Source organism: Cryptotermes secundus, unplaced genomic scaffold (genome assembly GCF_002891405.2).
Source record: "Cryptotermes secundus unplaced genomic scaffold, Csec_1.0 scaffold131, whole genome shotgun sequence".
Classification (NCBI taxonomy): Eukaryota; Metazoa; Arthropoda; class Insecta; order Blattodea; family Kalotermitidae; genus Cryptotermes; species Cryptotermes secundus.
Window position 1 is genome coordinate 1870072 of NW_019742552.1, and position 26719 is coordinate 1896790.

A 26719-nucleotide genomic window follows, 5' to 3' on the forward strand; every position below is an offset into this window, starting at 1 on the left:
GTAGCATGCATGGGAGATGAAAAAATTGATGCGGTATTTTAGTCAGAAGACCTGAAGGGAAGAAACCACTTATGAAACCTAGGCATAGATGGTAGGATAATGTTAAAATGGCTCTTTGAGAATTGCATAGGTTCTGATGGTATTGATTGAATTCATTTGGCTCAGGATAAGGGACAGTGTTCACGGTAATGAACATTAAGGTTCCATGAAGGGCAAGTAATTTCGTAACCAGCTGAGCAACTGTTAGTATCTCCGAGAGATTTGGTTCTAAAATTAGTTACAATCTCTCATTATTAGATGTTCTTTACCATTTTGAAGTTTTGTAAATTGTTAAGTTTTGTGGCTGTGGAATTTAATGATATGTGAATGGCCTTCATAATAAATTCAGGAATACTGGAATTATGTTCTTTCTGTAATGTCTGAATGGTAACATACTATCATTATTTTCTCGCAGATTTTGATCTTCCAAATAATCACTTGCAAAAGTTGTTTCTTCTCCTTCTACCATCAGAGCAACATGTCCATTGTAACTTCCTTTGTTTAGTTACCAAGACAGTAAAAGTAGATTAATATAAATCTCTGCCAACATAGTTCATCTTAGATCAAGGTATTTTTCTTAGAATTTTGTTTCAGAATACTTACTGTACATGTTCGTTTATTTGTTTATTCTTTCCTAAAGATAAGAGACTGACTCATGACCATACAAAGCACTGTGAAAAATAATTGCATTTTATTTATCATCATTACTGGTCCTGAAAATAGGTGAGATAACAGATTCTGCACAAAACAATAACAGATTTGCTTAGTGAAGCAGTAGTAGTTTGTTGATGTTGCATATAACAGGAAAATACCAATGAAGAAATTTGCTAAGTGGGATTTCCAGTCTTTCATTACGTATCTTGACATATAATTTTGTCTTCCTTTCAGGTTTAATGTTGACCACAAGAGAGATAGATTTGATAATTATCAGCGCCAACCAGGTCCTGGTTCAGGGTCTGGTTATCATCGAGACAGAGACAGAAATCATCGCATGCTAGATAAAAGAAGGTGACAGCTCAGGGTCATGTTTAAATTATTTTAATATTTATAGATGAGTTCAAGTAATGTTTGTTCTAATAAATACTAAATGACAGGGATCTTTAAGTAAACATGTCTAGGCTGCAAAACAGCTTCCATAGGACAAAATGAAGTGCACTGCCTATCAGATAAGACAGTTCCAGGTATGCAACACATGTATGAAATAATATCCACCAATACTGGAAAATATAAGACACTGTGAAGAAAAACAACAGATTCTGCTAAGAAGCCAACATTAAATATAAAAGAAATTTATATATCTGTATACACTCAACTCTCGATTATCCAGGATAATGGTGGGGATGGAAATCACGATTAATCGAAAACCTGGTTAAGGCAAATTTTATTAAAAGTAGTACTGTAATACTGTACCTTCATAATACTATAGGCCTACCTGTATTTAAATTTATTCAACCTCATTTTTATGTCATCTCATGGCCTATTTAATACTTTTTTTACAATACACTGAAGTATGAATTAGTTATTTGAATCACAGTGTTCAACACCATCCAACACTTTTTACAAATATTCACACTTAACACTTAAAAAATTTAATATTGTTGTTTGCTTTTTTGCGGCATTTTCCTTTTTACGGATATCCGTACGAAGCCTACGTAATATTAACTTGTCACTTAATAAACTGTTCTCTTCACTCTCAAGATAGTCTAGTAAGGATTCCAAATGATTAAGAGCAGCACCATGTGATACTTTCTTACTAGCAGCACTGTCCACATCTTCCTCATTCTCACTTTCTTCCCGCTCTTCTGACTGCACCCCCACTTAAGTTATGATTTCGTCACTGCTTAACATTTCGAAGCCCGGCTCACACGAGTTACTGTTGAATACTTAACACAACACGCTTCCTTTTACACCCTGACATTTTGCTAACGCACTTGAAGATCGATACAAAGGGACTAACTGGGGCGGTGTATCTCTCCTTGAAACTTTCCACAAATCCTTCCATTCTTTCACCCCTACCCTAGAACATTGTGTTAGCATAACGGGACCAAAGAATGCAGAGCTCGGTTCACACTAGTGCGAAAATAGTGTTACAACTCGCCATGTGAAACAAAAGTGAATGAATATTAAACAACATATAAGCCTCAAAAAAGCCCCAGTTAAGCCGCAAACTGGTTAATCCGCCCCCGGATGATTGAGAGTTGAGTATATATATACAAAACATCACCAGCTACAAAAAATTTTTTTTTTGAATGAAATAGAGTAAATCTGGATTCTACATTTCTGAATGGACCATTTAAAATATTTTGAAATTAAATACACTAAATGAATACAGTATTAAATTAAAAGTGTAATCTGGTTCACTTCTTCCAAATGTCCGTTAAAGTAAATTATACATTCTAAGCTTTCTGCTGAACCCTGTACAGCTAATTCTCAGTACCACTGAAGGCAGCCATCCTGTTATCATTGACTTCAAACTGCATGAGGTATTTCCTCACAGTGCAAGTGCCAACAGAGATATTGCTGGAGGTTCACTTTTTCCACCATAATCTTCCTCCTCCCACTCCTCCTCAGACACATCAGATGTAAACCTTTCATCCACTGCCTGTTCTATCACAGGATACATATTATTGTAATTATACACCTGCTTTCAGCTGACCTCAGTCAGTCAATTGTGCAGCTACTCAAGAACTTCCCAGCATTTTATGGAACCTGAAGGTTCATTACCATGTTCACAAGATCCAGTCCCTACCATCCCATCCTATCCCTCTGAGATGCATTTTAATATTGTCCACCCACCTACACCTGGTCTTCCCAGTGGACTCCTTCCTCCTGGCTTTCCCACCAGTATCATATATGCATTTCTCCCCCCCCCCAATTCGTGCTACATGTCCTACCCATCTCATCCTCTTTGACTTCATCATTCTAATTATACTTGGAGAAGCATACAAGTCATGAAACTCCTTGTTATGCAGTTTTCTCCAATGTTCTATCACTTCATCCCTCTTCAGTCCAAATATTCTTCTCAGCACCCTGTTCTCAAACACCCTTAGTCTATGTTCCCTTAATTTCAGAAACCAAGTTTCACACCCATACAGAACCACAGGAAAAATTAGTTTCATATATTTTAATTTTTATGCTTATAGGCATCAAACAAGAAGACAAAAGATTCTGGACTGAATGGCAGCAAACATTACCCGAATTTAGTCTCCTCTTAATTTCCTCCTGAATCATATTTTGATTTGTTAGCTATCTTTGTCATGATTTTGCCCTGCATTCTGGTGAGACAATTTTCTCTGTGTTTACTTCTAGACCAACCCCCTTACAAACATCAAAGTTTCTGTTTCTACTCATATCTTTATGGTATTTATGTTGCCACCCAGTAGATTCATATCATCAGCACAGACCAGGAGCTAATGTGTACCGTTTAATTTCACTCCCACCTGGTTTTCCTGGACCTTCCTAATGGCACATTCTAAAGCAAAGTTGAAAGACAGTGGTGATAAAGCATCTCCTTGTTTTACACCATTCTTGATAGGGAAATTATCAGACAAATATTTACCTGCTTTACCATACACTTCATTTAAACACGTTTTAATCAGCATAACTAGTTTTTTGTGAGTACACTAAACTCTATCACAGTATTGTACTTCCCTCCTAACTGAATCATAGGCTTTCTTGAAGTCTGTGAATAGCTTATGTACTGTCTTATTGTACTCCAATTTTTTCTCCTGTATCCGACACAAAAAATCTGCTCAGTAGTTGATCTATCACTTCGAAACCCTTACTGATGATCCCCAATAATTTCATCTGTATACAGACTTAACCTTGAGAGGATATTGGATAAAATTTTGTATGAAGTTGATAGCAGTGATATCCCATGACACGTAATTACTACAGTCAGCTTCATTGCCCTTTTTGTGAATTGGTACAATAACACACTCCTTCCACTGGTCAGGCAATTCTTCCTTATTCCAAATAGAATGAATTAGTTTATGATGTTCATCAGTGTTATTTTTTCTCATAATTTGATATTGATGAGAATTTCACAAAATTGTTATTGGTAACATTCCTGTTTCCTTCCATCCACCATACCCACAGCAATTAATAATACAGGTATGGGTGGCCAGATGTGTTTTTATTTTGTAATGAGAAAATCCAGAATACGTAATCTGAAATTAGGTGTATCAAATGATAAAAGGTAGCAGCAGGTAATGGATGTACTAAGATCGAGCAAAGTATATGAGCCTGGTAGCCAAATTGAAGTTGAATACATCAGTTCTTGTCAAAGGGTTGAACTTTGAATACTGCTGTAGTCTGTTATACATTTCATTGCATTTGTAAGGTGTAAAATGGTGTTGATAGTTTTCAGAAAAATGTGTTGGCTCATTGCTTTATACGAATTAGAAAATTGCATCATCAGTATTCTGATGTTAATTAAGTATCCTACCTTTATTTTCCTCCCTTCAGATTTCATCAAGGTCCAACAAATTATGGTCATTATGGACCACCGTTTGGGCCAGCTCCTGTTTACCCTCCAGGCGAAATAACACCTCATTTTCCACGAGAGAGGTTTCCAGTACCACCACTGGGTGTTGGTGGTCCTCCTGGTGGCCCAGGAAGTGGATTTCCTGATTGGCGGGGGAATAAGGAGAGGGACTATCGTAGAGATTATGACAGGAGGCCACCTCCCACAAATTCGTAGTAGTGCTTCAAGTTGTGCGAATGCAGCCGAGTGTAGTGTTTGGTGAATCATTTGTCCACTGTACATAATAATGCAGCTTGTGGACATAATCATGTGTACAGTTACTGATAACTGATGTAAGATATTGTGTGAAATGAGCTTCCTAGAAGTATTTGCAATGAACAATATTGTATAAAGGTGTTGGTTTACAAACTATATACATGTTGTTCCTGGCCGGAATTAAGAAAGAATCATAAGGATTATTTGACATTTGAGAAAGGCTGTACGAGTGTAGTATGTATTGTGCTTATTACAACAATCTGTACAGTTACAGTACTTGTTAAAAATGCAGACATACTGTTGGAGAAGTTTTAGAAATCATGTCTGACACCATTGGATAGTTTTATATTTCATTTCTCAGGAGGTACTTACACTGTAGTGATTAAGATGATGAGAGTTCATCATAGTAATTAATATTTGATCTTTTCTTTTCATCACTCGTAAAACTAAAATCATATTTTGGCTTATGATGGTTTTACATTCTTTTATATATGCCAAATGGTTTTCAGTCACAGTTTCAAACTCTAGTTTTGTGAATTGTTACAGTCTGTAAATTAGATTTATAATGTAAACTACTTTATACGTAATTGTTTCCAGTGTATTTCATTCTTTTCATGAGGCTGTGGTTAAGATTTTGATTTTTTTATATTCCTCTCCTCTGCCCCTTCTCAAAATATATATTAACCGTTTATTTGTAGCAGACAAGTCTATAGTTATGCCTGAACAACGTAGTGCATTCTTGTTTATCATTTATACATTTGTCAACATCTAATTGATTTAGAGTTTGGTAAAGAAGGGAAGGAAAATTTTAAAAGTTAAGCTGTGTAGATACATAAATCATAATATATTTATTTTCAATAACATGTACAAACTATATGACAAATGAATATACTGTATACTACAAACTATTTGAGTCTCTGATTTCTAGTCAGTTCAGGTTAAAACAAGAAAATTAAAGTAAAATACATTTTATATTAGTTATTTTAAAGTCAGAACATAAAGTAGCATAATTTTTCTCTTCTATACATTCTCAAAACTTCTGAGAAATAATCTCCATCTTAATATGCATTTTAGGTACCTTATTAAGACTGTAAGACTCTAGTAATGCAGCAGTACAACAGACAGCAACACCTGTCTTGTTGCAGCATTAGGCAAGCTGAGGTATTCTGTTTGGGATATCTCATTCAGAAACTCTTAACTGTGGAAAATTTTGAAAACAGAATCTACAGACATTTATTTTCCAACAAATTATTCCTTTGCTTTGAAAATGTGCACAATAAAATGACATTTATAAATATAGAATACCATTGCTGCATTCCTTGTATATTTACCCTTTCCATCTTTCTTACAGCAGTAGTATTCTCTTCATAAACATTGCACTATTTTATAATTAGTAATCCTCAAAAACACTAAAGATTGTTCACTTGTTTTCTACTTGGAGCATTCTGGAGGGACTAACTTTTTCTACCGTTCCAGAGCTTCCCAGCCATTTTTAATTAAGGGACTAGTAAAACACAAATGGATTTTCTAAAATCTGCCACCCCATCTCTCTCAAATTGCAAAGGATATAAACACAAATTCTGAGTATCTGTAAGTCATTAGAACAAAATTAAAAATATTGCTAGTTGTAAAGTACTGATTTTTCAGATGTTCAGGGGTTTTCAGTGGGATGTGATGATGCATAGTCTGGTAGACGTTACCGACACTTCAGAGGATTGTCAGTTAACTTCTAAACTACATGTCATCATATCATATTCCATATTTGTTTTAATATTACATACGTTCAAGTAAAATATGTATATCACACAAGAGATGACAATTTGAAAACTCTTCTGTAATAACATTATATGTCTCTTCTGTCTTATATTGCTACATTCATGATGTTACATCCATCATTGTGTCTTTGTCAGAAGTCACTAAATTTCTGCAGTTTTGCCCTATGAATATAAGAACTTATTAAAATGTATGTAAGATTTGAGGTTTTCACGGCGGTGACTATGAAGAAAGCAGTCGGGACTATATTCAACCATATCAGCAGAGTGCTGTCCAGGCACATCATCAAATCAGTGGGTCTGCCTCCAAACAAATTATCCAGTTTCCTCTGGCTGGTCAAAGATAGCCTGGGACTAAGGACACTGAGTGTATACAGTATCCCATGCAAGTGCGGCAAGGTCTATATTGGGCAGACGGGCCGCTCCATGGACATGAAGTTGAAGGAGCATCAGTGGCACATCCGGACAAGTCAGCTGTAGCTGAACACAGCATCGATTTGGGACACCACATTCAGCTTCAGAATACCTCCATCCTCGCCACCAAGACCCGATATATGGATTGCATCATTAGGGAAGCCATTGAGATTGAACTCCACCCCAACAATATGAACAGAGAGGGGGGGTTTTGTCTCAGCAAGTCATGGAAGCCTCTCATCTATTCCCTAAACCCACCCCCAGCTTAAGGGTTAATTCCCTCCCATTAACCTTGCCTTTCTCCCCCGACACAATGTCCGATACCTGCTCTAACCTTGCTCCTGTCCCAGACCCTTCCCCTCTCCCTCTCCACTGATTTCTCATGTAGACTTGTCCCCTTCCTTCCCTGCTCTCATATAGCTGAGTTTAATTCCAACATTAGTCTGCTTGCACCTGTTCTCACTGTCTCTTCGCTTGCAGATTTTCTTATTTTTCCTTCTGCCCTGAAGATGGAGGCGAAATGTCGGTTAACACCATATCTACACGGTGCCACATCCCAGAAGACTGCTTTCTTATTATTAAAACTTGTTGCTTGCTCAAAAGGTACTGTAAAATTCAGATCCTCACTTTATGAATATGTATCTGCTGATTCAGTACACAGTTAATACTAAATAACCTCTACAGCTGACTGAGAATGGATGACCTAGGAATCAGCATCCTTAATAACACCTGCTTGTGCAAAAACAGGGTTCTATTAAGGTAGTGTACATTCAGCTTTTACAGTAAGTTACAAATTGAGGTGGGGACTGCAGAATAACTTGCAGCAGTTCCTGTGTATTTGTATCACTGCAGCATTCTGGCCTGCACGAAGAAGTTGTTGTACTAATTATCAACCCAGGAGACCACTGGCTTGATGCTCACCAGAATGGTGTCCAAGAAGCTAGGAAGTACACCTGACCTGCGACCTGCTGTTTGTGGCTTCCCCAGACAAGAAGCAACCCCAGACTGACCATGTGATGGACCTCGAAATGGCTGTATCACATCAATTATTATGCTTGTCAACATCTGAAGGTGGCCAGCAGCAGTCTGAAGGCACAGGACAGCTGCCTAGCCAACTCAGTGGAATTCCACAAATGAGACAAAATCTGGTTGTACTGCCTGACCCATACCAAAGGGAAGTTGCCTAAGCTGCAGCGTACCTGGGAAGGCCCTTACAAGGTGTCACCTTCATTAAAGATGTAGTCTTCAGGATCCACGTGAAGATGATAGTGGTGCACCTGGACTAGTTTGTGCCATATCTATTGGCTACTCTGAATATACAGCCTTGAGGAGGAAGGTGTGTTGTAGAATTGAACATGGATTGGGGAGGGGAGGTGGAGCTTGGCCAGTGCATACCTGCATACCTATCTCCTCATGTTCTTTCCAGAAAATTGGATTGTCACCCCATTCACATTAGGACCAAAACTTTCCTGAAGTAATGACATGAATAAAATCATGGTTGCAAGGCAAGGAGAGGATAATCTTAGTCTCATTCTGAGCTTAGAAGTGGTGTACAGCAGACATATGTTGAGTATCGGGCATGAAACTGAGCATGCCATGAATTGCAAGTGCAAAATGCTATGAAGAGGACAAAGCAATGGCTACTAACATTAACTGTTCTAAACAGGATAAACATCACATCATAATTTCATAAGCACAGCCTTTGTAAAAGAAGAAATGGCTGTACACCTGCCTGATGTTGGGAGCAATTTAGTATGTAGACCCATTGCTTGGCAGCAACCCCTTAAAAGCAACAAAGGAATGGTGTTTTCTATGTGGTCCATGCCGAGGTGTTATAAGAAGAGCAAGTCAGCTGTTGCTGAGTTAGTTACAGGACTGCTGCGGTTCAGTCATTGTGAGCGTCTGCTGTGAGAAGCTTTTAGCTGAGGCATGTGACAGTCTGGGAACAATCAGAAAGCAAAATGTCTGCCATTGGAAGTCACTACCATGCAACGGCTAGTGAAGACTGTAACAGACTGAGAAGACCTAGTTTGTTTAATAATGCTTTGTGAAGTGTGAAGAACAGTGATAGCATAATCCTTACTTGTAGTTACAAGTTGCAAGAATTCAATAAATCAAGTTACAAGCCACAGAAATCATGACATAATTCTCCCACCTATGTCTAGGCCTTCCTAGTGATCCCTTCTCTCCTGGCTCTCCCACCAGAAGCCTACATGGGGGGAGGACTCCATGCATGCTACTTTCCCTACCCATCTCATCCTTCACTCACTCCCCCTTCAGCTAATGCAAATGTACACATTTCCACCATTATCTCAAACAAATTCACTAAAACCAAGTCTGGCAGTACTGTTCTCTCAGAAAGCACAAGCACCACCTAAATGAATGTTCATGGGGCCTGACATGATACACAAACCAAAAAATAACATGGAGGCAGGTTGGATATAGAGCAGTAATGCCAATGGCAGAAATAAATCAGTCCAGCAGTATTTGACAATCTCAACTCCACGCATCTACCAACCTTTCACCATCTTTCAACAGTACAATGATCAAACAAAACAATCAGACCAACATGATCAACCACTAACAGGTGTTTTAAATCCAGATAAAGAGAAAATAAGAGAAGTATTCGATACCAAGCTAATAAAAGAAGTCCATATACTATATTGCTACACCATATTAGACTTACTTTCAGTCAGCATTACAGTTATGACTAAACTAAATAAATTAAGACTGCCCTCCCACTGGCACAACTGACCGCATTCACCCAGTCTTCTGAAATCAGCTGTGCTAAGTGCACACACTGAAAGGAAAAGAATCAGTGGTTAACAACATGCAACAAACATTATAAGCTAACCCCACTACTGCTATTTGACTACAAAAAATGCAATCACTAAGAAACCAGATCATCCAATCATGGTCAACTGTGGCAGCGATGGTCACTGAAACAATTCCAGTAGTGTTGATGCGCGAGATCTTATAAAAAGTTATGTGACAGCTGTAAATGAAAGAAAATCACATACTGCATATGATGTCGGACATCAGCCTAACTGCTGAAACTGATATAGAATATGATAAATTTGCCATACAAAGTTTTCACATTACATACAAGAACATTCAGAGCCAACAAACAACCTATTTTTAAATACACCGGTGAATATGTGGCCAAGACCCTGACGACAAACGCTACGCACTATATTCGATAAAAATCCATGGTATTACGAACGTGGACTTTCAAGAATTATCATTCACACTACAACAGGGCTCAGGACACAAGGTTATAACTACCCAATAACGTCTGTAGGTAACAGAACCGATGCCAATTTCTGAGTGAATGCATGATTACGTATTACATAGGTTATAAACGGTATAAACAAATAATATGTGACGGATGGATATATGACAGTTCACCCATTTACACTTGCACCTCAACTAACATATAAAGAATAACGTATTACTATGTCTTTAAAAATACATAATATAATACATATACATAACGTAACTCTATATACGTTTCATGAAGTTCATGACCATCAAAGATAAACAAATTATCCGTGAAGGAATATTTCGCAAATGACCACCAGGTGGACAGGTGTGCAGTCCCCTTTCACAAGAAAACAAAGATTACAGGTTCACGCTTCTATAATTTACTGCAATTATTCATCTTGATCACATACATGAACTTCAAAAACTGAGAGACGGACACAAAAAAAAATATATTTTCACACATGCCAACGTATGGTGTTAAATATCTCAAGGCACGAAAATTAGCCTAAAACCAGGATAAAATCATAGTTCGGCTTCGTGTGTTTCGTTTATCAAATATTTCACCTCACTTTTCTTTGTTGTATATCTAAACCAAATTAAGTGGCTGGGAAATAAGCGAGACAAAATTAATTTCCTGAATTCTAAATACATGTAGCAGCAATAGCTACAAAGCAATGGAAACCACGACATGCACTTCCTGTTCGTTCTGTCATAACCGTCATGACGGTCATGACGTAGTCTGCACTTCCGGCTTAGTGGCCCCAGGTGTAAGAATGGTTGTCCTGAGTTTGGTGAATTTCTATGTGTAATTGTTGTAAATGACGACGGGAAAGGATATCATGGGGTGAGTAAATGTATCTGTGCACCGAGTATAGTGATTCAGTTGGGTACAATGCTTAGTTGAAGTCCTATAGATGGAAGAATTAGAATTGTAAGAATTCCATTGACAGCAGACAAGTGGGCTGTGAACCTCACCCTGCTTAGAAAAAAAAGTACTGTATCATGAATGAAAATTAAGAATGGATTTGAGTATGAGAACAACATATATATTCTTGTACGATCAGTAGCCGTCGAAGCATTTTAGGAAACGTTATGCTGGTTTATAGTGTTAGGTGTGAATGATATAGATTTTGGAGGCTAGGGATCACATTACTTAGTTATTGTTTACATCTTTTTATGAAAACTCAGGTAAATCCACATTTTTAAGCCAAGTTAAACGGTAATATCGCAAGTAAACAATCTGCTTCTCAGAGGAATAGTGCATCAGTGTTGTGTTGTATTTTGTAGGAAAGTTCAGATGTGACTGATTAATCTGTTTTGTGGCATGGTTTAAGCTTGAAGTATGAGGCACTGTTTGAAAGTTTGAAACGCATGTTACACGCTTTTCCGCATATTTCTTAACCCCCCCCCTCCAATAGGGCTCTAGATAATGTAAAGAGGAAAATTTAATGTTAAATTATATATTGTTCCCTTCTCATATTCACAGAATTGAATGGACAAGAATAAGAACTTTCCTGACTGAACAGTTAATATATAAAATTTCTCATAAGATATGGAATTCAAGATATCATTCTGTGGAGCTGCATCATTCAGTGTTTTTTTTTAATGTGAAAATTACCATCTCCAAATTTTCTTTCACCTTGTGACATCCATAACTGTGTTTATTCTGCATCATGATGACTTTATACCCTGATGAGACAGAACAAAAGTAGACTTCTGTAATTGAAATGTATCTTCAGGCACTTTTTAAAATTTTGCTTTATGGGCTCTCTTCATATCTGCATTAAAGAGTAAAACGTTCTCTTCTTAGAGGGGCCCTTACTGATTAGCAACAAATGGTAAACAAATAGGCCTATTTTCATGCATACTTGTGTGTTAGAACTTCCAGATAATGTCTGTAATGACAACCACACCATTTGATATTTGAGGTTACTTATTTGGTGGCCACATTCGGAGTACCATACAATAAATTATCTTGTGAACTTGTACAATAATATACTCCTTCCATTCCTGAGACCTTATTTCAAATAGAATTAACAAGTTTATGGATATCAGAATGTAATATTTCAATTTTGCAATAAGAATTTCAACCTCCAACGGACTAGGCTGGAGTATTGATGGCTCAGCTGTATGTATTTCCATCTGGCTCACATCATTAACCCTTTCCCATCATTGAATTGATATATAATTGACATTCAGTATGTTTTCCTATGGACAAATGTCGATATATGGTCGCAGATATTCTTTTGTGTTTCTCCATGATAAGTCGGTCATATGTTGCTACTTGCCCCTGTATACTATACCACTGCAATCATGAATGTTTAGTCTGCATTCTCCTGCCATCTGGAAGTCAGAATTTGAACTACTTGAGGAACAAATGCCATTCATATACTACTGCATATCAGTGTTAGCAACATGGCTTCATGTTCACATTCACATGTGCCTTCTGGCATGAAAAAAAAAACTGAAATTTAATGCTGTGTGTGTTGAGAACAAAGAGTCAGTTATTGCTTGTTAAATAGAGAACTCGATATAGACTCTGATGATCAGATGGATTTGGAAAATATAAAAGAAACTGCAAGTGGAAAATCCAGCGATGGAATGTCGGAAGGTGAAAGCGAGAGTGAAACACGTGTTATGCGTGTTGAAGGATGGAAAATATGATGATGGGGGGCAAGAAACGAAAGGCATACACATTTACTAAAAATGCAGGGCCATAATTTACTTTCTTTGCTTTCTTGGGAATGCAGGATAATATCATAGCATAAAGGTAGGCATTAACACCTTAGAAAATGTCAACATTCAAGTACTTTGGAGTGACAGGAGTGACAGTAACAAATCAAACTTACATTCATAAACAAATTAAGAGTAGATTAAGTTGAGGGAATCCTTGGTACCATTTAGTTAAGAATCTTCTATCTTCCTAGCTCCTACCCAGATGCTTTGAGAATAGAATACTGCAGCATGTATAGAAGGTTTCTAGGCAATGGCTGGGTAAACATGTTCCCTTGCAACTAATATGCATGCAGCAATAAAGGTACTGTTTTCTACTCAGTCAGTGCAAAGGGGTTATAAGGAGGACAGTTGAAGCAAGAACCTTTTCAGCTACTAATGCATGATCTGCTATACTGAGCCTGGATTGACACAAACCTTGTATATATTGTATATGTGTACATACATTTAATAACGTGTAAAACGTAAATTGTACTACTGACAACAGACTTATTACTTCTGACTGTGACTCTGGCAAACGACAGACCCGTCCTCTCGTCAGATAGAGCACCCCACATTAACAAACCTGAAACTGTCTGACAGTAATAAAGGTCTAAGCCCCAGATGGGTGCTTTCTTCCAAGACAGACTGGCCGACTGACCATGGGTGGTAACATAACTTTAACTTTTAGAACAGTCCAGACGGAACAGAGCTGCCATTCACAGACGATTTGAGCCTGGAAGCTGAGGACTAACCATTGTTGGAAACCGTTACCAGGCAACTATTATTGTAGCTACTGTGGGCTGGAAAAGACTTGTAAAATGTGGAAATCAGTAATGGTGCTGTAATCAAGCGTAATAATAATAATATACATCCTTATATAATAATAAAGTTTATGTGTTTAAAACTTGTTAAAACCTTTTATCTCATATGTCGTATTTTAAAAATTTGTGTGTATTATTAATCCACATGGGGGTCGTTCTTATGTTTCTAATGTTGTGTGTATATTGTGTCTTATGATGTGTTCTACTCTTGTGGCTGCGTGTGTTGTATCGTTGGATGTGTGTGGACATATACAAATTTAATATTATTTGTAAATGGACATATAAAGGCAAGCAGTGAAATGGTTAACGGATCAGTACACCTGAAGATGGCAGCATACTGCCGAAACATGTAGTGTAGAAGTGGTAGATGGAATTGTATGCACTTGAAGACTGTTAATATATACACATTATGAATATGAATCAGTGCAACAGGACGCTAAAATACAACATAGTTAATAAAGATAGGAAACAGATGTTATGAAAATGTGGCACATTTCAGAACAACAAAACAAATCAAAACCTGATTGTGGAGGAAATTAAGAGGAGATTGAACTCGGGTAATGCTTGCTACTATTCAATCCAGAACCTTTTGTATTCTCGTCTGCTGTCCAAGAATACAAAAATTAGAATATACAAAAGTATAATTTTGCCTGTGGTTCTGTATGGGTGTGAAACTTGGTCTCTGACATTAAGGGAGGAACATAGACTGAGGGTGTTTCAGAACAGAGTATTGAGAATATTTGGACCGAAGAGAGATGAAGTGACAGGAGGTTGGAGAGAATTGCATAATGAGAAGCTTCATAACTTGTACTCTTCTCCAAGTATAATTAGAATGATCAAGTTAAGGAGGATGAGGTGGCAAGGCATGTAGCACGAATGGGGAGAAAAGGAATGCGTATGGGATATTGGTGGGAAAGCTCAGCTCCATGAGTGAGGAAAAAAAGCTTTAGCATGTGTGCATTATTGAGTGGGAGGGAGGGATTTATGATGTACACCGTTGATATGGCCTCAGGTGGCATAAAACACCATATTTGATGACGATTAGTTCAAGAGTTGAATACTATTGTCTCAACAGTTTGAGAGGTTCAGGTGTTGGTTTTACTAATGGGACGGATTTGTGAAACACTTAGTTGAGATGACAGCAGGTGATATGCATTCCAGGTTTCATGACGAACTGATCAGGCATTCAGTTAATATTAATGCTATTAGCTCAGCATTGTGAGATGCTGCAGTGTTTTTTTATTGCTAGTGAGGTGGGACTAAGTCCCTTGTACTGTGGCCACTTCTGGCCTATTGTACTAGCCCCAGATGATAGGTGAGGGTGATTGTGGAGCAATTGGTGGAATGAAGATTGGCAGAGGAAACCGAAGTACTCGGAGAAAACCTGCCCCAGCGTCACTTTGTCCATCACAAAACCCACTTGACCAGACCCGGGATCGAACCCGGGCCGCCGCGATGGGAAGCCAGCGACTAACCGCTTGAGCTATGGCGCGTCCTCGCTGCAGTGTTGATATTACTCGTTGAAGGTTACTACGATGTTGAGATGGTCTCGAGTGGCATGATATAGGTATATACCAAGTTTCATAAAGATCGGTTCAGGCATTCTGAAGTTGTTGGGGGGTGTTACTCGTATAGACACACAGAAACGGGATCTCATAAGCGTACTTTTTCTCATGATAGTGAAAGTAGTGTAAAATGCATTTTTTTTTTCTTTTCGTTATACAGATACGAGTCTGCCCTGCAATTATCAGATCTGTAAAGCACCAATATGCGATAAAAATTAGACCCATGAAGTTTAAAAACATACATTGAAATTAAATGTTGTCCACGAAATCAACTGGCAGGTCAGAGTGAAATTTTCCTTACAAGTTTTAGTACAGAACCTCAGCATTAAATTGAATCCAGTCCGGCGAATAGTTCCGGAGGTGAAACGTGTTGATATGTCAGTAGTCACAACCTCTTCGTCGTGCATTAATTTTATGCACTTCGTGCAAGTAGTGCGTGCGGAGTAACGAGAGGTTTGTGGACCAGTTCCTATATAGAGTGTCTCAAATGTTATATTTTTGTAACCACGGGCCCTACAAAACTAAATGGAACGACGACGAAAATGACGACACACACTTTGAATTTTCTGCAATCAGTTTTCACATGTGCGCTCTCTTAATCCGACAGAGCTCGAAATGATTTACTTTCTCCGCCCCCCCCCCCAGGATACCATAACAGAGATATGCTCTCAAACTTAGTTTCTCCGTAACTAGAAGAAGAGGAATTTGACGCTTTGCAACATGATGGTTCAGCACCCCTTTTATCAGCTTTTTTCGAACTGCTTTAAATGAAATGGTTTCTGGGTTTTAGGGAGGGGACAGGTATTGCTGTTTCATGGCCTCTTGGATTCCCGGATTTAACTATCCTTGATTTTTATTTTGGAGAATACATCAAAAGTGTGGTTTATGGGTCCATAGGATATGCAGTGTTGAGACATTAAAACTATTACAGCAGCTGTGGACCATAGCACAAAATTGGGCCTGGGAAGGTGTTGAAGTTTGTTTCCCTCCGCCTGGAGATGCAGTCCGACGCGAAGCAGCGCTCCGTTTTCTCGAATGTTAAAGAGAATGCGACAGAAAGGATTGCAGCATTGTCGTTGGTAACGTTTCTGCGGTACGGAAACTTTCTGAAAGCCGCCTGACGTTGCACGACCCCATAATTCATTACAGTTATTATTATTATTATTATTATTATTATTATTATTATTATTATTCCGCCGCGCAAGACTTGGAATCACAGATGGAAGGAAATATGCACAATCCGGGCAGACACTTAGCCAATGTTGCCAGATTTTTATTTGCAAATTATTGGGTGTCTATTAATTCGCGGCCTGTCCCACGCGAATCACCCTGTGTCATACTATACAGTGTGTTTAGTGACTTTGTGTCAAAGCTTTAGTAGGTCATTCCGAAAGTCATTGTGAGTATGGAGTATTAGATCAGCATGGGTACGTTTAGCGGTTACTTCGGCTACGATATACATTCTTAACCACTTCATAGAAAACACGACGAAGCGAGTTTCTATAGCCTGAAGTTATACTTCACAGCACGACATGGCATGTCCCACTGCGGATGGAGGAGACAGCTCTACATATGGAGGGTAGCTGCCAATGTATTGAATAAGGAGTCGCGGACAACGTACAAGGATTGGTCCTCCACCTTGGGAAATGGGCTAACATCTCGCTTTAAGAAAATACGAATTGTTATACGGGGCCTCGGACTTGGCTGCCTTTTGTGAACACGATGATGAATCATCGGGTTTCATAAGAGGCCGGGATTTTTTTGACCGGTTCAGTAACTATTGGCCTCTCAAGAAAGACTCTTCTCCATCGAGTTCGTTGTACTCATCGTATTCTGCCCATTCGAATTAAAACTTGGAACATTACGACAGTTTCCTTGATGTGCATTTCGTTAAGCTATTCGGAATTACGTTGTCTGACAGTAAAGGTCGCGAACTAATTTCGGTAGAAGTGCTACGTACCACATTGTTGAATATCACTGTGGTCACCTTCAGAGTACTCCCCTTTGGAAGGTATACGCCGATGCCAGCGCCTAGTGCACCCTTCAAAACAATTTTGGAACTGGTTTTGTGGAATGGCCTTCAGAACTTCCTCTGTAAAGAGGAGATGAATCAGACATACGAGTAGACAGGTGTAAAGTATATACTGCACCTACAACAAGGGCCGGTTTTAATTTCTCATGGTGAACCCATAGGCATCCTTCAGAACGACAGCGAAACGTTGATTTTCGTCTGTGCCATCTTGAGGGCCGTCATGATTTACTACACTGTGGTTATGAGGCTGACCACATCACCATCAGTGCTGAATTTGCTGGGCGCTGGCGCTGCTGATTTCACAGATATCTCCAGGCTGGTCGCTGCTGCTGCCGCCGCCGTCACCGCCGTGGCATACGATCTCCCTAATGTACCCAGTTCGGGTGCAGTATTACGATCACCGGGTATTAGTGGGCCTCTAAGCTGCTTCTTCCGTTGCAGCTTCATTGTCCTCGAATCATTCTTGGTGGCTGTGACTACCTCACGCACCAGAGACATCTTGGGGGCTGCTTACAGTGGACCGAGTTATGGACAAAACGTTATCAGTTACAGCACTACGTTAGGCTATTCTTCGTCCTGTGGGCTTCTGCCATAATGACTTTGTTTCAGATTTTCATGGGGTAGAATACTGTCTATGATTTCTGGCCGCATGTCTAACTCGCTAGGAATCTGGACAAAGAAATTGAAGCTGTAAGACCGTCGGCGATGGGCGTTCAACTACCATTGACGTCAAAGCACAAACTTCTGAAGGACAATAGTGATGTCCTTGACGGAAGTGTTGCAAGGGAGATGTCTGAAGATATGATAGTGGACGTTGTTGCTGGTCAGGTCGGACAGCGTGACCTTGAAGTCCAACATGCTGTGTGACAGTGCGAATCCCGGCTCCCGTGGTCCCCAGTAAAAATGACAGCACAGTGGAAGTGTGTGATATCCTTACAAAATGAAATGTGACCGTTCTTCTATATCCTAGAACCCACAGTACGAGCGCCGTTAAACGCTGAAACCACAATGCATCTACATCTTAAGCCCATACTTCGGGTATAATTGCGTAAGGTGTTTATCCGTGGAATAATTAGTTGGAGGTGTTATGTGCCAACGAACCGAGAGCTCACAAAATAAACGTAGAGTACTGGGCAGGTGAACTAACCGAATCGCAGAACATGAGACATCCCGAGCATATTGACGACCGAAACTACAATATGACGGAGGACGTAATTAAGTAAATAATTCACTAATTATAATTGTTGCACCTGTTGGTATATTTCTGTAACTGGTCTCGAAAAGATACGTTTGTGTATCTCACCGACTGTTTTCGAACAGAAACCACTGTTATAAAGTTAGCAACGTACACGCGTTGTTGGTTGATTCAAAAGTAGAAAAATTGCAAATTTAATTTGCTGGCGTAATGAAGCACAGGAATTAAACTTAATTAAATTCATGGCTGTTTCTAAATGTCCCGAACTTAAATAAATGTTCCAAATGAATTGTTTTTGCACTTGAAACATATTTCAGAGCTTAGAATGCGGCGTGTATATAGCACATGTCTGCACATTGCCGAGATTAAGCGCCAAGTGTTTCAACTTGTGGCGTAGCTTCTTTTTTCCGCCTTCGAAATATAGAAGTCTCCACAAGAACACCCAATAACATGCGTAAGACAGTTCAGTGCGACGTCATATTATGGTTCAGTTAATACCGAAAGGTATAAGCTAAATATACATAGATCGGAAATAAGAAATAAATGTATGTAAATATCTAATAATCAGCCGGTCATGGTAGCCGAGCGGTCTAAGGCATGCATTGTCTTCGCTCGCTTGGAAGCCGGGATCGTGGGTTCAAATCCCACTCAGGGCATGGATATTTAGTGTTTGTGTATGTGTGTGCTTTTTTCTGTGTTTGTATACAGGTAGGGGCCTTGCGACGAGCTGATCACCCGCCCAAGGAGTCCTACTGAATGTCTCAGATCTGGTAAACCTAAGTGAAACGGAGAGTTTCGTGGAGGTAGACCAAGGCCAAAATTGGGGCTGTAGCGCCAAACGAAAAAAAAAAATCTAATAATCATGACAATCAAATTAATTACCTGATTAATTAGGCGTTCCTAGGTAAGTCATTGTCAGAAATAAGGTTTATTATGAATGTCAAGATGATTGTGGAGGCCTCGGTGACCTGTCTGTAACTTCGTAATGCTGCCTTGAACAGCTACCTGTTCAGACTTTGGTGCATCGGTGTCCACGTGACTTGCCCGGAAGGGAGCGAAGAACTTTTTGGTAGGAATTTGCAGTGCCTGTTGGGCCTCTCTCCCTTTTACTGCTGGGCCCAGTTTGGAGCTCATGTTCAGTAGAGTTAACCCTTCTCCTACGACCGTCAGAAGCAGAAGCTAGTGTCTTCTTTGGCTACTGGCTCGCAGGTTCCGGTTCCCATAGCTAATAGAGATTGCGAGGCGTCCTTTCTCCAGCGCTGAACTGAAAAGGCTTCGAGCACTTCGAGTAAGTTCAGTGCTCATATAGGATTCCAAGAGGAGCTGGAATAGTCAGTTGCCCTCCACTTGATGGCAGGCGGCTATTATGGTCTCCCAAGGCGAAACAGAATGCACTAATACCGGCACCCTTAGCCGGCCCATGTTATTTTGTTACCAAACCCTGCTTAAGCTTTCGACCAGATTGTGACTTACGGCGAGAGAACTGCGTTCCTCTTACTTGGTGCTTCCTCTGTACGCAGAAGAGGGCTCCAGCGTGTAGAGAAGTGCAAAATAATAGATAATAATGAGAAATAAACTGTTCTTTTTCTGGAATGTTTTCCTTAAAGGAAAAATTTTCCGCATAAACGTTGTTTTCCCTCGCTGATACTGTCTTTGTAATATTAACGGAATATAGCAATTCGATATTTATGTCACATGTGCACTTCAAAGTAGAAGAGGTTTTACTCTTCTCGCCTTTTCCTTCTCAAAAAAAAAAAATTTCTCAAGTGCTTCGAAGCGTGGCATTTGGATCACAGTGCTGACTGAATATTGTAAATTAAAAAGTGTCGTTTTTTCTGCAATGTTTCATAAGGAAATTATTCTTGTTCTTTACTTTGTGATGGCGCTTGGATATAGAAATGTAGAAATTAAAATTCGCCTTTGTTTTACTGAAAATTTCTGTCAGAGAATAACATTTCTTTTTCGGTGTACTTTCTCCATCCGGTATACCGCTCAGAGTATGCGGAAGATGGCAGATCTGAGAACTGTTGAAAGGATTATGTCCGAAAGGAATGATCGGACATGATAGGATACAACAGTGAAATATCCGGTCACTGTTAATTTCTAATTTATAGAATAATTAAGGTCCGTTTAAATGCAAACACCAAGGAAAATAATCAGCCTTGCATTTAGTTGGTCAGTGCATGGCTGTGACGTCTGAATTGCGTTTCTTCGCAGTTGCGGAGGTTGGGGTAAAGATAAACATGTTTAACTTTGAGCCAGCAGTTCTTAAAGACGAAGAGTGTGGTCTTCTGGTTTGTAACGCCATGTCGTTCTGACTTCGAATCGTACTCTTCATAGTCGCCCCGTGATAACCTCACATTCCAGTGATTTCAGATTGTATCTTACATCGTTGCATATGTCTTCCCGAAAATATTAAGAGAGGCAGGTAACACTGGCTTTTGTTATGTGTGATGGCTTTGTTACCGCGCAGATGAAGAGACGGCGTTTATTTTGGTAATAAATGCAACTGGTGTCAAGCAGCTACGAGTATGTGGCAGTTCGTACGGTGTGTCGTTGAGATTGTTTCCTTTATGTGTGTGTGAACCGTGCCCGCGTGGGTGTGAACCGTTCCCACGTGTTTGAATCTGGTCACATCACATCATTGATCATTTATTTTTGTAGGCGTGTGCGCCCGCGCGGGAACAAGCTCTGAGTTGCACAATAGATTTCGCTTGCTCGTACGCAAACCTACCAATCCATCCCATTTAGTGAAATTTTGGTCACAAAGTTATAAGGCATGTAAATTGATTTATCAGTTTATTAAATATGCGTAGGTAGTTGAGTATACGTTTAACTAAAGACACGTTTAATGCATGTGCCGTTTATCGAAATAACAGATGTCAGCGGGAAGGTGAAGTCGGGGGAAGGCGCACAACTGGCTGTGCGCTCACAGAGTGAAGACGTGGGGACTGCTCGCTAACATCTCTATTCCGACAGACAATAGAGTCTTCGGACTTCGATCTATATACGTGTAAAATCCCCTCCTGCAACTCCTGGCTGATTGGTCGATTGATTATCTTGTTCATAGTGGCCTCAACTACACTTGAGAACGAAGCTGTTCAAACAAACTTAAAAATTAAACTTCGTCCTCATCAGCATGGCCACCCTCCATCACATCCAAGATGACTTACTGAGCCCTTGGCATATTCCGATTGGAGAGTTCAGAAGAAATTGAAGTCACATGTTTGAAAATGTAGCTTTGAATCAAAGAAAACAGCCAGGTCCTTAATACTGCTGGTGACTGTAATGATAGCACGACAAAGCTGATACCCGTAACTCAGATTTTTTTTTCTGGTGTATGACAACACGCATTTTAGCAATATTAAGTCTCATGGAGTTAGCAGTGCACCAGTCATTTATGGAATCAGTGTCAGATTGAAGTAATAGGCAATCATGTGGTGAGTTAATGACGCGGAGAATTTTGAGATCATCGGCAAAAATTAGAAGCGTACAGTAGTTAACAGAGTTGCATAGGTCATTTATGAATACGGTGAAAAGAAAAGGCCCCAAAACACAGCCTTGCGGCACACCGGACGTTACATGAAAAGGCAGGGAGAGAGTGCCAGAAACGCGAACCCGAGATTATCTGTTGGTTAAGTGACTGCGAAACCAGCTAACATAAGTATCAGAGAATCCGAATGAGCTTAATTTATGCAAGATAATTCAATTCAATTCTTTATGTGCCGAGTCAACAGCCGCAAGGCCAATTACAGAGCACAGTGTAGATAATAATAATAATAATAATAATAATAATAATAATAACAAGAGAACCGATAACATCAGGTATTAAACCCCCTATGTCTCCTTCCTCATCCCCAAATATACGTCATTTCTGTTTTCATTATTATCATTGCTCCTGTATGAAGAAGCATCCCACATTACACCGAGTTAATGGACTGTTAAAAACTCTTTATGGCGCACAGTGAATGGCCTTTATAAACATGCATAGAATGTACAGATGCCTAGTAGTAAACACAAACGATATTAGCAAAAATCGCCCTTAACAAATTTAATTGACTTTAATGCTCTTAACCGTAAGCTGGTAACAAGAGTATTACCGGTGTTGCCCTCATCTCGCTAGAGTATGTATTATTAGTAGAAGAGAGGGTGGGTCTTGTTTGTTTGTTGCAATATGTGGAAGTCATACGATTGTGAATTTGAGCCATATATGTGATCGTACAGTGACCCCTTGAATGTTATTTTCCTTGGTTAGAAATATACTAATTCTTGTTGAAGGAGCGTAATTCTGCATTAACTATTGGTACCTGGAGAATATTGAACGAAGACAAATTACTGCTCTTTACCTTCACGTTAAACCGCAAGAGACCACTGTAGGTGGCGGTTCAAGGGCCGAGAAGGCCCACCCCTTCACGTTCTCCTACTTTCGTTTACAAACCTGCAAGCAGTACTTGCATTCAGTTAGGGATGCAAATAGTTGCGTTCATTCTCTCAGATCTGCTTTGACATCTAAAGCCGCGTCCATATTTGCCGAACAAAATAAATAAACCTGAGGTTCCAAAAGTGTGGGGCACGCCCCCCTAAGGGAGCACGGTTGCTTTGGGGCGTGGGGAGAATGTTGTTTGTATGAAAAACTACTTTAAACAAAATGTTGAGAAACATTGAAATCCTTTGCTTGGTTGAAGTAGTTGTCACACAATACTACAGAATTCAAACTCATAGAGCATTGGTGATTTTAGGAAGTAAAGAACAATATAATAAGTCTGCGGCTGTATGAGGAGTCGTAGCATATTTACCGTTAAACCAACTTACTCGACCGGCGGTGTTACGGGATAAGAGAAAGCTGCTCAAGCCCTCAAGCTGACCTTTTCCACCTCTAAATTTCACCCTCTACGGCCGGAAAGCTATGTCCCAGACAATACGACGGTTGTCAAAAATTTTGTGAAGCCATCTTATTCGTTGTTAGTTAAGTCAGTAATTAAAGACATTTATATTGTAGATAGTCTTCAATGGCAGACTTCGGCGTGTTAAAGACGTAGAAATATGCAGCGATAAAATACGTGTTAACGCGTAAACGTTTTTCATTCCATAGTGTACAGACATAGAACACACATCCCATAGTATTTACTACGCCTAATCGTTACAGTCCAGTATCTGGAATTAACCAGTGTTTTCTGAACCATAGAACAATCCGGTCTAGAAACCTGAATTTAACGGCCGTGGGGATTAGTTACACTGACCACGCGACACTCTCCGTTCGCTAAAGTTGGCACCAACTTCGCCGACAAGCGGCGGTCGCTCGGTCGGTATAGTTCGCTTGCGGACTCAAACCACGGAGTTTTTTTTATTTGTATAAAAGAATACCAGACGACGAACCTGCAGCAAACAGCAGTCGGAGTTGTATATCGAACCCGAACTCGCGTAAGTACGATGAATCATATTTGTCTTTTGGTTTCACGAAAGTTATAATTAACAGTGAAGAACAACCGCAGTGTGTTATGTGTTGCAGTATCTTAGCGGCCGACTGTACGAAGCCATATGGACTGAAGCGGCACCTTGAAACGAAACATTCAGAAATGCAAAACAAGCCCAATGAATACTTCCATAGAAAACTTGTTGAAATTCAGATCCGGCAAAAGAGTTTTGCTATTACTACTGTGTCATCCAAAGCTTTTGTTACTCGTGTTATACAGAAGCCGCAAGCGGTCTCTGAAACTGTGATACTGCGTGCTGCGATAGACATTGTGCAAACAGTGTTGTGTGAAAAATGTGCTTAGCAGCTTCGTAATGTACCGCTCTCACATATCACGGTCTCTCGATAGATTGCTGAAATAGTAGAAGAATTGTAAACACAGCTGATTGAGAAGGTGAGAAACAAAGGTTTTTCAATACAGACTGACGAAGCCACTGATTTTAATGGTATTGGCCACTTGATAGCTTACGTGCGATATGTTGAAGGCACAGCAGTAAATGAAGACATGCTTTTCTGCAAACCTATAAAAAGAACAACAACAGTAAAAGAACTCTTCAAAATTGTTGATGATTTCATGAAAGAAAAAAAAACATCAAGTGGTCAGATTGTGTTGGAGTATGCGCGGATGCAACTCGCGTAATGGTGGGAAGTAAAGAACTGCAGGGTACAATTTAGCGATGAGCACAAGAAGCTATATGGACACACTTACATGATACATCGTGAATCATTGGCTACATGGTGAATTATAAAAAAAAAATATTATACTCATAGCTATATTTTATGTCAAATCTGTCTGCACTTGTTCTGGAAGGGGGCCTGATATTTATGAAAAGTTTTTGAGGGTGGGTTAACATGTAGAAGTTTGGTAACCTCTGGAATAAACGAACGAATCATGAAGTGTGTGCGGTGAAACGAGAGCCAGTACATTCCTTCGCTTTCGCTTGGATTACCTGGCAGAGCGGCACATAGAAGTGAACTCGTGTGGGCGGCAGTAAAGCGCGTTATCATTGTTAATTGAAATGTTTGCAGTTTTAGAATTAATTTATCATTGTAAGATTTGAGGTTTTCACCGCGGTGACTGTGAAGAAAGCAGTCTTATGGGATTTGGCGCCGTGTAGATATTGTGTTAACCAAACGTTTCGGAGGAACGTATCGCCTCCATCCTCAGGGTAAAAAAGAAGAAAATCCACAAGCGAAGAACCAACATTGAGGCGATACATTCCTACGAAACGTCGGCTAACACACTATCTACACGGCGCCACATCCCAGAAGACTGCTCTCTTCATGATTTATCATTATCCTCTTCGATAATGATTCTGTTTTTTTTTAAGGAAAGAGGGCGGCACGAAGTGAATTGGATAAATTGTTTAGTGCTGGATCTAATAAAGGAATATCGGAAGAGGCCCTATAAGTGTGACCTTACTGATTTTAACTGTAAATTGAAAAACAACGAGCACGACACGTGGAAGGAAATTGTGGATGCATTTCAGTGCGGTTTGATAGAAATAGGAAGAGACTTAACTCATTGCTTGCTTATTTTTGAGCGAACATTAAAATATGACTCAAGTGCAAGTGAGATATACAAGTCAACACGGTTTGCCTTCAACGCTCTTCAACCGGATAAATTTAAGCCCACTTATACACAGGACACAGACATGAAGTAAGCACACAAATTGTTTGTAGTGACTCATTTTAAATTAGTATTCCCATACTTTTATAAACTAAAGGATTCGAAACACTTGATATGGATGATTTGTGTGATGATTTCATGCTTAGTCGTCTTGCCATGGTACACTTCCCGGAGTCGTAATATGTTTTACGGCAAATGACTATGTACTTCCCCGCCCTTTCTCTGACCTTCTTCAATTGGTTCTCCATCTTGTTTAGTATCAAATGTACCGCTGCGTGTATAAAGGTGACTAGAGTTCTCACTTTTTATTAAGGAGTTGTGGCAATAGATACAAGCTAATATGACTACACTTGCTTTTGCGAGTTTAATGACGTTGGTTTCCTGGCTAATATGACAATCGGCAGACATTTCTAAATTGCTCAGATTCTTGTATCGTAAGGTCTCCTATTAAATCAATACCACTGTAGCGGTTCCGAATTAGAAAAATTCTGTACATCCACTAATAGTGTAGTCGGTATAGCGACTGGCTACGGACGGGACGACCGAGGGGTCGGAATTCGAATCCCGGTAAGGTAAAGAATTTTCTCATCTCCAAGTCGGCCAGATAGGCTCTAGGGTCCACCCAACCTCCTATCCAATGGTTACCGGGTCCTCTTTCCCCGGGGGTAAAGCGGCCGTGGCGTGAAGCTCCCCACTCACCTCCAGCTAGTGCCGAGGTCAAGAAAATGTGGATCTATACGTCCACTCCCCTATACGCTTTCATGTTGTAGTGTTTTATTAGTTAAGCACAGGGGCGACTTTACCTTTACCTCTGTCCTCTGTCCATGAAGAAATTGTGTCTATCATTAGTTTTCTTCTATTTCAACCCAGTGACTCCCCCAAATTCTATACACTGATGATACCGAACCTTTATAATTGATTTTTCTCTCGGTTTAAGAGCGAGTTTCCTTTACATGTAATTTATTTCTTAGAATCATTTGATTTCATAGCCCGTATTTGTGTATTATGCTTCTTTCCAAGAGATCGGAATATTAAAAAACCCGTTCTCTCCAACTCAC

At 39.6% G+C, this 26719-nt stretch overlaps 1 protein-coding gene across 1 annotated transcript in view; it reads left to right on the plus strand.

Moving 5' to 3' along the window:
* LOC111873287 (chromodomain-helicase-DNA-binding protein 1) overlaps window positions 1-6082 on the plus strand; it is a 67764-nt gene extending 61682 nt beyond the window's left edge. The window contains exons 23-24 of the mRNA XM_023867871.1: window positions 928-1047; window positions 4507-6082. Coding sequence (XP_023723639.1) covers window positions 928-1047; window positions 4507-4741 — 355 coding nt within the window. The 3' untranslated portion in view covers window positions 4742-6082. The remainder of the gene's footprint in view (window positions 1-927; window positions 1048-4506) is intronic.
* The last annotated feature ends 20637 nt before the right edge of the window (window positions 6083-26719 follow it).